The sequence below is a fragment of the Octopus bimaculoides genome, chromosome 9, assembly GCF_046866305.1.
Source record: "Octopus bimaculoides isolate indiv1 chromosome 9, ASM4686630v1, whole genome shotgun sequence".
NCBI lineage: Eukaryota > Metazoa > Mollusca > Cephalopoda > Octopoda > Octopodidae > Octopus > Octopus bimaculoides.
In genome coordinates, this window is record NC_142936.1 from 24,399,770 (window position 1) to 24,412,152 (window position 12,383).

Here is a 12,383-nt window from a genome sequence, read left to right on the forward strand (position 1 = left end):
ATAAAATTCAATTCACCAAAACTGGTGGGTTTTTAATATCTAAAGGAAGCAGAATTGTGAATCTAGTTTTTGGTGCATTGATTTACTGCATTTTATAGCAGAGTGTTTATAGCTGTCATTGTTTCAGTTTCTTGTCTACCGTATCTTTTATCCTTAACTTGTTTGTCATCTGACTGCAGCCATGCTGGGGCACCACCTTGAAGAATTTTTAGTCGAATGAATCGACCCCAGTACTCAATTTTTCAAAGCCTAGTACTTATTCTATCGGGCTATTTTGCTGAACTGCTAAGTCACTTGGACGTAAACACACCAACACCGGTTGTCCAGCGGCGATGGCGACAAACTCAGACACGAAGACACACAGACACACGCTCGTGCACACACACACACACGACAGGCTTCCGTCTACCAAATCCACTCAAAAGGCTTTGAACGGCCCGCGCCTATAGTAGAAGACTCTTGCCCAAAGTGCCACGAAGGGGGACACAAAATCTTTCTTCCCACGAGGGTTCCGGACTCCAGTTATGAACTCATTTGCTTACAGCCAATCAAAGCTCAACTATCAAACTAATTTATGAGCGTATAACAAGTGATGGGCAATGATATAAGGTCACTTAGATAAGGAATGACCTTGCTTCTTCTCTCTTTTAATAATGTTTGTTCTTGTTCTTGTTTCGACCATGGCTGTCTCTGCGTAGTTATTTGTGTTGTTCTTTACTTTGTAAAACATTAAGGGGAAAGGGTTGCTTGCACATTACCCTCTACCTACATTTTTCCCATCCACATCTTTACCATATGGGGCCCTAACAGCATCCGATAATAGGTATAAATGGAAGTCTATCTAATTACTTGTCTCCTTCTAGAATCAGGCATAACTTGGCGATCGGTCGACCGTTCTTCGTCTTGAGTTTACTTTGTAGAGTGTGTTTTACCAAGAGATTGGTTGTTTTAACACATTCACGAACGTTATGAAAACAAGGTCAAGGTAAGCTCAGATTGGCTGTATGCGAATGAGTTCATTACTGGGGTTTGGAACTCTCGTGGGGGGGGGGGACATTTCGCCAGCAGGACTGAACCCGGAACCATGCCTCTTGGGGTTTAGATTTATATTTGCAACGCTTTTTGTTGTACTTAGATGCCTACAAAGTATCACCCCAGCTCTCTTCTCTCTCTCTCTCTCTCTCTCTCTCTCTCTCTCTCTCTCTCTCTCTCTCTCTCTCTATCTCTCTCTCCCTCTCTCTCTCTCTCTCTCTCTCTCTCTCTCTCTCTCTCTCCTCTATCCTAAGCTGTTTCAGCTTGTTATATACTTTTTATGTGTATAATGTACTCTATAAAAACTACCTCTCATGGCTGTTCTCTCTAATTTTAACCCGACTCTTCTGTATCGTATGATGGCTGCCCGACTTTATGTTTGCGCGTTACACTATGTTAGCGGATCTAGTTCAAAACGGGGACACCAGTATTTTCTTAACGAAACACATTCAAACTTGGGACACTGATAGAATGTGTCATATTAAACATCTTTTTCTCTTAGTCTTCTTAACAAAAAAAACGTACATCGCAAGTTATTTCATGTTAAAGTTGTCGTATTTCTGTAATTTCAACCAATGACTGACGTTCATTCAGCCGAATACAGTAAGTGCTGACTACGTAAACAAACGATTCTCAAACGATTCTGGCGGTGATAAAATTATTATTTCCTTGTCAAAAAATGGCTGAAGCATATTGGCAGTAGGGTTAGGGTTAGGGTTAGGGTTAGTCAGTAGCTAATAAACCTTTCATACAGTTCAAGCAGATGTTAACGAAATAAACACGCGTGAAAGAAAATGAAAAAAGCAAATGTTGTACACATACAGTTCAGGCAGATGTTAACGAAATTATAAATAGAGATTAAATACGCTTTACACCGCTTAAACTGCCAAAGGAGTAAGTGTAAACAGCTGAATACTTGTCAGTGATTGGTTGAAATTATCGAAATAAGACAATTTTTTACATGAAATAACTCCGAGTACAAAAATTTTTTTCTGTTCTATAACACAAAATAGATAAGTATACGAAGTTTGAAAGTCTTTCGGTACCAAAAACACTACATAAAACATAAATGAAAACTGGTGCCCCCGTTTTGAACTAGATCCATGTTAGCTACTTTGCTATATTGTACATCTTATTAGCCACAAAACCATACATTATAGTAACGAAGCAGCCTGTATGTGGTTACGCTTCTTGCTAAAAATAACAGCCAAATCTCTTCAAAACTTCGCTTTAACATATTAGAAAATGACGCATTGAATAATATGGTTCTAGTTTTTTCACACACACTTAAAAAGTGATGATCACGACCGGATTGTCTTTTTGTACAGATCTACTTGATTGGAACTGATCTAGAGTGAAAAAATAACTGTTTCTAACTTAGACATAAAGCCAGTAGATTTCAGGGGATTAATTAGTTAGTCGATTATATCAACCCTGCGATATGACTGATACTTTGTTTTGTCGGCCCCGGAGGAATGAAATGCAAAACTGAGTTTGGCGGGATTTGAACTCAGAAAGTAAAGAACCGAAAGAAATACCACAAGGCAATTTTCGACGCTTTATCGATTCTATCAACTCGTCGCATTCTGGATTCAAAAGACAACAATAAATATCCTTATGTATTTAATCTTGTCCTAAATTGTGACCTGCAAGGGTCTTTTTAGCAACTTGTGTTGAGAGTCGAACCGACTTTGTTTCGTTGTCATTTTGCAATTCGTTTGCATCCGCTCAAATCACCCTAAAATATTGCTGTGATATTGTAATAAAAAACTACTAGGCATGTTTATAAATAAAGATGTACCGAGCCCAAATCATTCGCAAGATTCAACACGGTTGGTGTCTGGAAAAGTGCTCAGATATCAATGAAACGTGGGATATTAAGTAAATTCTTTACTTGTTTCAGTCATTTGACTGCAGCCATGCTGGAGCACCGCCTTTCGTCGAGCAAATCAACCCCAGGACTTATTTTTTGGAAGCCTAGTACTTATTCTATCGGTATCTTTTGCCGAACGACTAAGTTAAGGAGACGTAAACACAGCACCATCGATTGTCAAGCGATGTTGGATGGAGGACACAGACACACAAACATATACACACGCACATATATATATATATATATGTGTGTGTGTGTGTGTGTGTGTGTGTGTGTGTGTGTGTGTGTGTGTGTGTGTGTGTGTGTGTGTGTGTGTGTGTGTGTGTGCATATATATACATATATATACATATATACGACGGGCTTCTTTCAGTTTCCGTCTACCAAATCCACTCACAAGGCTTTGGTCAGCCCGAGGCTATAGTAGAAGACACTTGCCCAGGTGCCACGCAGTGGGAATGAACCCGGAACCATATGGTTGGTAAGCAAGCTACTTACCACACAGCTACTCCTGCGCCTATGTACAGAGATATGTATTTTGTCTGACTGTAAAAACGGACTCAACATGGGCAAACCTCCCTGCTGCATTCTAAATATTTCACATGACTGTAATTTACATATCCTACAATATTGCTCTCTCTTCGTTCTTTGACAATAAGTTTGGTAAAAGCGGCAATCCTTTTCATTGTGGAACCGTAGTTGTTCGGAATTCTTAAAGTTTTCAATAATTTCCAATAAGGACGATAGAGCACTGTAACGAAATAATGAGATAATGATTTGTGATGAGAAAACATTTAACACGAATAATGGAAATAAAAAGTATGTTACATTCATGAAAAGTCTAGATTTCATTATTATGATACTCAAGATAAAATATGGATTATGTGGATTTGGTCAATTTGGCAAATCTAATGTAATCTGTCTGAAATACAAGCTTATGTACAGGGTTTTCAGCGTTAAATTTGACTATATTTAATGTCGGCTTTTTCAGAAACAGCTTTGTATATTGATGAACAGTCAACGGCATTTGAGAGCATAAGGATTGAAGTTGTAGTTGAGAAAATGTTAGCTGACATGAAAGAGTGGAAGATATATGAGTATTAAAAAAGAGTTATCTGTATCATGGTGATTCGTGCTTATATATATATATATATATATATATATATATATATATATATATATATATATATATATACATGCATATATGGCAAATCCAAGTATGTTGTTCATACATACATCTTCTTTTGTAAGCGTAGACTTGATAGCATCATACAAACCCTGAGACGAACCATTTTCTACTACAATTGCATCCAGAAGAGCATCCTTGACATTAAGCGATTGTTCATCAAAAAAGCGAACAACTATTTCTAAGATTTGTGTCACTGAGATGTCCATACTCTCATCTATCAATAATGAAAACTTTTGTTTCTTGAGAATTTCATTTTGTTCATAATGTATTGTTCCGTCTTGTATGATGCATGTTAATTTGGGTTTTTTCATTTGTAGACTTTTAGCTATTTCACTATCAGGAAAGGCCTCTTTACAAATTTCAGCTAAGTGATTTATATGGATGAAAGGTACGTGATGTTCAGCAACATAACCTGTAAGTAGCAAGTCTGCCTTAGCTACTTTTTCATTTAATGTATCATCTGTTCTTTTTAACAATAAATGAATCTAATTTAATAGAAGATTTCACACAATCAAAAGCTTTCTTGTGTTTGGCAGTGTTTTTATGAGCTAACAGCATTAGTTAGTTAGCATTTTTCAACACAACGTTGCAACAAACACATTAGCAGGTGTCAAGATTTTTGTCATCTTGCCGTAATCAACCTTTAAGCTCAGCATCCTCCAGCCACGACTTCTTGAAATTTTGGGTGTACTACTTCCTCTTTTTGGACACACTATCGTCTGCCATTACTTCACAAAGGGTTACAAAACAAAAGCACACACTCAAGATGTTGTTAAACAAATTTTAAATCGCAAGTAACAATCGAAGCGTACACCGTCAACACAGTCAAGCTGTCAACTGGCGGTGTCAGAGTTTCAGACAAGTGTACAAGCGGCCCCCAACGCGTTGTAACTTGTAGTTGCCCAATATGATACAAGTATAAACAAATAATGAACGCAAAAGATCGGTAATTACGTCAAATACAATATTTGTATCGATAAAATCATCATTACGTGAGATGATTATGGATAAAATATTGAAAGTTTACAAAGTATTAGAAGAGGTGCAACTTTGGTACATATTGCATACAAAGAGTATGACACCGAATTCTCTTTAAAAGATAAGTTTGCAGCTAAAACTAACTTAAAAACCCAGCTTTAATGTAAATTTGGAAAACCCATAAACCCATCATTACTCAAAAAACCCCAGATCTGGGTGAAAACCCAGATCAGTGGCATCCCTGTATAGAATACTTATTTGTATTTTATTGAAATACTTGGGTTGTCTCCCTTGACTTTCGAGAGCAGAATCGTCAATTACGGTAATGATTATTTTCTTATCACTATTTTGAGAACGTTGTAACCAATTGTGTGACACTACATTATTGCCATTCCTCGGTGCCGTCTTCGGTGGCTTAGCTATTAATACCAACCTCGGTAATAATTTCACTCTGGTCCAAATTCATCGATATTTCTCTGTCGAAGCGCCAGGATGTCTCTATACACATCCATACATGCATGTGTGTGTGCGTGTGTGTGTGTGTACTCTGTGAGAATAAGGATAGGCTTTTTCAAACCGTCGTAACAGAAATGTGCTTCACAATGCTGCACCAGAAATTTCCAGCCTCTCTTTATTTTTCGTAGATGCTTAATTTCACGTTATGAGTTTCTCCCAATAACATCAAGGTAATTTATTGGTCTTCATCTACAATTTTAAGAACCCCACCCCCAACTAATACCACCACCACCACCACCACAAAACATTCACAAAACTAATGTGTTTTTCATTATCGACCATACATACTTAACGTATATGATTTGTGTGTTTGAATTTAATGTATATTAATTGGATCTATGACGAGGAATGCTTACCCAATATAGATGCGAAGGTTCTTTGAAAGTTTGTTTGAAAAAATTCACTGAAGCTCTTCACTAAAAAGTGATCGGGATTCTTCTGGGAATTCACTTCCACACCAAAAGCCGTTGTCAAAATGACGTCCAGTGTGTACCAAGAAAATACTCTGATAGTTAGAAAGAGATATATTTTTCAATGATAATCGGAAAGAAGTTTACTATGGAAATATATGATAAGGGTGTGTTGTTCCTTCCAATGAAATTCAAGTCTTAAATTTACTAACAGTTTCTTAAAGGTGAAGTTTGTGTGTTTTATTACTGACTTTTTAGATTGCAACAAGAAAACCGATCTTTAAGAAGAGATTTATAATAGCTTGAATTCCTGACAGGCAATATTATATATTTGGTAGTACTACTGATGGATACTTGGATTGGTACCATACTGCTTGTCTTTGTAGTACTTGGTCTCATACATGCAAAATTACACAGAAAAGAGATTATCAAAAACCATTTATTATAACCCAGAGTTATGATATCCCTGAATCTCATTTATTCTAGAGTTGAATTTGTTTTACATCGTTCTAGATTCTTCTATTATAATTCGATTAGCTTCTCGGATATGTTATAGAAATATTAAATGAGGTCCCATACTTGAGTGGAACTTTATTTTATAGACCTTAGAAGGGTGAAATGCGATGGTGACCTTGAAAGGTTTAAGAGTCGGAACGTAAAAGATTATAAACAAGTACGGACAACTTATCATTTTAATTCCCTGTTTCATTCGATATCGATTAAAAGAATTGATAAAACAACTTTTAATTAACTATGCCTTCTTCCACATGACTTTGTGGTTTTGTACTAATGTGATAAGCGACGCCTGTCCAAAAGAAAATTGCTCAATGAAAAAAAGGTGCCAACCAGCTGGCATTCTGTGCATCTGACCTCAGCGCTCTATACGGTTGACGTATAACCTTCTGTTTAATGATACCCACTCTTGCCGCGTTACTTATTTACCTACACTTGATAAAGTGGACGTAGGTTTAGTGCATTTGGTGATTTTAACAATTTGGACAACAATGAATTTGAAAGCGGAACATTTTTGTGACAAATTTTCTTTCAAACTGGGCCGCTTTTACGGATGTTATAATAGGCCTTTGGTGAGGATTGCTTGATCTGCACACAATGTCATGAGTGCTACTAGCATTTCATATCGAGTAGACCATCCATCAGAAAGAATCCGGATTGTGAACGAACTTCCACGACAATGGACAACGATCACATTGCGAAAGTATGTACTATAATATGTCAAAACTTGTTGCCTGACTGTCCATGAATTTTCCAATTACATAGGCAATGGTAAACTTTTATGTCAGATGATTTTGAAAGAAAAATAGATGTATACAACTGCCGCAAAAACCTGCCGATAGATGAACAACAATATAACCAAGTCACAGTGAGCCATGTGCTGTTTGATTATTCAAATGTTGGAAGTTTTACGCTATAGAACGAAAAGGGGAGTCATTGCAATCGGTTCGATCATTGCCTGTGCAATGATGATCTTGATTATCTCTTCTGTTGAAGGCGGATTGGAAATGTGTCGTTCATTTTGAGTTTGTTCCATGTAGCCAGATGATCAGTTAGGACTTTTACTTGGATGTTCTGAGCTGTTTAAAAGAGACACTGGGAAGGTACAATTTTGAAGTATGGGTGAGCAAAACCTGAGTCACCTGCTCGCACACCACTCCTTATCTTTGACATTCTGGCGAAGCACCTGACGATTTTGATCCTACCAGCCCCCCAATCCTTCGGATTTGGCCTCTGACAGATCTGGCCTCTGACAGATCTGGCCTCTGACAGATCTGGCCTCTGACAGATCTGGCCTCTGACAGATCTGGCCTCTGACAGATCTGGCCTCTGACAGATCTGGCCTCTGACAGATCTGGCCTCTGACAGATCTGGCCTCTGACTGATCTGGCCTCTGACAGATCTGACCTCTGACAGATCTGGCCTCTGACAGATCTGGCCTCTGACAGATCTGGCCTCTGACAGATCTGGCCTCTGACTGATCTGGCCTCTGACAGATCTGGCCTCTGACAGATCTGGCCTCTGACAGATCTGGCCTCTGACAGATCTGGCCCCTGTATACTTTCTTTTATACCCACTGTCGGAATTCCCTCTGAAAGTCCCCACCACCACCACCATCATTCCATATATTTGACAATAGACGCGATCGAAGAAAAGTTGCTACGAAAACTATGTACTGCTCTGTCAACTCGTTGTTGGACCGTTTCCCAAACTGGAAACCAAAGTAAAAAGGTTGGGGAGAGTGGTTCATTATTCTCAGCATTTTTATTTATATTAATATTGTACTACATTATCCCATTTCTTTTCCGTTCTAACAACATTATTTAAGGGTCTTTTACTATGGTATATTGTATAAAGTGGGGGCGCAATGGCCCAGTGGTTAGGTCAGCGGACTCGCGGTCGTAGGATCGCCGTTTCGATTCCGGGCATTGTGAGTGTCTATTAAGCGTTAACACCTAAAGCTCCACAAGGCTCTGGCAGTGGGTGGTGGAGAACCCTACTGTACTCTTTCACCACAACTTTTTCATCCCTCTTTCTTCCTGTTTCTGTTGTACCTGTATTTCAAAGGGCCAGCATTGTCACATATTGTGTCACGCTGAATCTCCCCGAGAACTACGTCAAGGGTACACGTGTCTGTGGAGTGCTCAGCCACTTGCACGTTAATTTCACAAGCAGGCTGTTCCGTTGATCGGATCAACTGGAACCCTCGTCGTCGTAACCGACGGAGTGCCACGATTGTATAAAGTTAAAAGACTGTGCGAAACTATCTCTGTTTATGTTAATGTCACCAGTATTTAGTTATCTAATAATATTACATTTTTGTAATCAAAGAAAACAACACACTCACACTTACGTTTTCATATCTGATTCTTTATCAGATTTCGCAATAGACGCAAAGTTGTCATCTAAGTGATTAACAACGTTATCTATGAGAATGGACATCTGTTAAGAATAAACAAATATTACTTTAAAATCAAAATAATTTCTTTCATATGGCTGTTCCCCAAATTAGAAATTTCGTAAAAGTCATGATATGAATGAAAATATTCACGTCAGAAAATAAATTAATGTGGGATAAATATAAGAAACAGAGGTATTCAGAAGAAATAAAGTCATTATAGTCTTTAGATTCTAATATGCCTGTACATATAGGCGCAGGAGTGGCTGTATGGTAAGTAGCTTGCTTACCAACCACATGGTCCCGGGTTCATTCCCACTGCGTGGCACCTTGGGCAAGTGTCTTTTACTATATCCTCGGGCCGACCAAAGCCTTGTGAGTGGATTTTGGTAGACGGAAACTGAAAGAAGCCCGTCGTATATATGTATATATATATATATATATATATATATATATATATATATATGTATATATATATATATATATACGCATGTGTGTGTGTGTGTGTGTGTGTGTGTGTGTATGTGTGTGTGTGTGCGCGCGCGCGTATGTTTGTGTCTGTGGTTGTCCCCCCCCCCTCAACATCGCTTGACAACCAATGCTGGTGTGTTTACGTCCCCGTAACCTAGCGGTTCGGCAAAAGAGACCGATAGAATAAGTACTAGGCTTCCAAAGTATAAGTCCTGGGGTCGATTTGCTCGACTAAAGGCGGTGCTCCAGCATGGCCGCAGTCAAATGACTGAAACAAGTAAAAGAGAGTAAAGAGTAAAAGAGAGTAAAGAGTAAAAGAGAGTAAAGAGTAAAAGAGAGTAAAGAGTAAAAGAGTATGATAATAACTGATATAAACATTGGTTGGTTGGTTGGTTGGTTAATTTGTTGATTCTCCAGCCATGCTTTACACCAGGTTGAAAGAAGGAAGGAGAGAGAGAAAGGATGAAAGAGAGATACGGAAAGAGTTAACATAAGATATGCTGGATGAGTGCACATGCTAGGCTTGGTGGCACACAATGAGTAAAAGAACATTCCACACACTGTTAGGGAGAATTACTAATAGACAAAAGGGTAGATGGAGGTGGAGGAGGAGGAAGGTTTGAAGGAGAATTAAGAGGGGTTAGGAAAGATGAGGAGGAGGAGGAGGAAGAGAAAGAGGAGGAAGAGGAGAGGACGAAGAGAGGGAGTAAATGGCAGAGAATTGATAGAAAGCGGAGTACTAATGAGAAATGAGTTGTTCTCTGTAGACAAAAGACAATGGCGAATAGCATATTTACGTTAAAATCCGCCGGAACGTATTGAGAATGAATATGTACGCCAGTGTCTATTTTAATTAAATTTTATTTTAAGGTAATAAATATTTTTCTTCTGAAAAACCGCCATTTTCAGTAGAATATCTTGTGTCTCGGTATATTCCGAAAATTTGTATTTATTTCATAATTTTGCATAAGAACCAAAAGATTTGATGATAGTTAAATTATAATCATTGTATATATATGCCATATTTTTTTATATTATCCATGGTAGCAAAAGTATAATTCCACAGTTAACTGTTACATGACGAATAAAACTCTAGTAAAATATATTAAAAACTGAATGATTTTTCCTTCGTTTTATTTAACACGAAACGCACTCATTATTTCTTCGGAAATTCATTCACCGACTGACATTTTATGACACCAAGATCTTTTAATATTGAAAATATATGGAGTCTTGGAGACACCGTATTTAGGGAATGTGTAGTGCATACTTGCTTCAAAATAAACCACCTCAATCTGGATATCTAAAATCCCATATTTTATATTTTCAAACGTTTCCTTATATTTCAAATAGCCTATTAACCTATTTCAAATATAGTTCAAATAGCCTATTAAATAGCCTATTTAGCCTATTAACACGTGGAAATAAATCATAGGTGTTTCTCTTTTCGTATATTATAAAGCCCACAGTTGCTTTCATTAATGCTCTTGTATTATATGTTTTGCAGACAAAAAAGAGTACATGGTTAACGAAAGCATTAAAATGACTGGATAATTATTATTTAAATAATTTCAGCAAATTTTGTAACAACCTTGCCTTAGATGTGATGGTTAAATCAAACTAAACAAGAGGAACTAAAGAACCGCGTTTACCTGTTTCATGCGTTTCGAGCTGAAAGCCGGACTGAGAACACTTCTTACATATTTCCATCGATCGTCTTTTAGAGAATTTAAAAAGTTTTCACTGAATTCGTCGGGTGGGAGGAAGTTCTATCGCAAAGAAATAAATCATGCTATAGAACTAAATCATGCTATAGAACTAAATCATACTGCATTTATACAAAGGTTGAATAATATAAAACTTAATGAAATATTTGTCTTCTTACTTCCCAGTATGCATGGCAACTTATTTTATTTTAATTCAGCAAAAAGCAATATAGTGTGTCTATCTGTGGTGTGTAGAAATAGTACACTCAGTAGTCTACATTAGGTACCTGCAAAGACATAAAAAGAGGTAGCAAGTCCGAAGTACAATCATCTTGGACGCAGGTTAATAAGGTACAAAATTTTCTGTTCTATCACACCGATTAACGAAGAAATGGGTTCCAAAAGTGTATTCGACCCTGGTAGTCCAGTCAAATTAGTTGATATTCTTCACAATCCATCACTAATTGCAAAAGAACCGAAACCTGTTGGGATTTATTCAGTCGGTACCCTTCATGATATACTAAAAGTCCCACAAAATCTAGTAATTATACTTGAGGTGGGAGTTAAAATTATACATGTTATACCAGTAATGGTAGGACTGTGGTGACAAATATAAAAGGATGAGAGTTTAATGGAAATAGTATAATGACATGGTTGAGGAATTTAAACTATTGCAAAACTGAAACAAAATTCTTATACTCACAAATCTGTTGATAAAACTGGAAAATTCACTGACACATATTTGTTTGATAATGTCTGGGTCACTGACCAAGATTGTTGGTTGAAAACCCACATAGAATCTATATTGATAGATCCAAACACGATAAAAATTACTAAGATAATATGCCAAGGAACTCATTATCTATTGTATATAGTATAACAACGCATGCATTCACGCACATACGCACGCACACGCACACACATACACACACACACACACACACACACACACAAACACATATTCTTTTTGCGAAGTAATGATTACTTTTAAGTATTACTATTAAGATTCTATATATATCTTCCGTTTCCATATATATATATTGTTCGTTTGGTATGTTGATTCACTGTTTATTTCTATTTTTCTGGACCATATTATGCTGACGAGTAGAAGTTGTATAATACTACAATAACTACGAAATCATGATCTATAATTTAGTTCGTTTTTAAGGGGTTGGCTTTGAGAGTTGCATTTCCTCGCATTCGGTAAAAATGTGCTTTTTTATAGTAGTCTGACCTTAGAGTCCCTCATGGCGTGAGGCATTATTGTATAGTAATGCCCTTATATAAATATAAATATA

At 37.3% G+C, this 12,383-nt stretch overlaps 1 protein-coding gene across 1 annotated transcript in view; it reads right to left on the reverse strand.

Annotated features, from left to right (window-relative positions):
• The window catches only part of LOC106882071 (cytochrome P450 3A14), a 42,403-nt gene that overhangs the window by 18,817 nt on the left and 11,203 nt on the right, over positions 1–12,383 (reverse strand). Inside the window, exons 4-8 of the mRNA XM_014932636.3 lie at positions 11,789–11,885; positions 11,032–11,148; positions 8,864–8,952; positions 5,944–6,092; positions 3,531–3,655 (exon numbers count right to left, since the gene is read on the reverse strand). Coding sequence (XP_014788122.1) covers positions 3,531–3,655; positions 5,944–6,092; positions 8,864–8,952; positions 11,032–11,148; positions 11,789–11,885 — 577 coding nt within the window. The remainder of the gene's footprint in view (positions 1–3,530; positions 3,656–5,943; positions 6,093–8,863; positions 8,953–11,031; positions 11,149–11,788; positions 11,886–12,383) is intronic.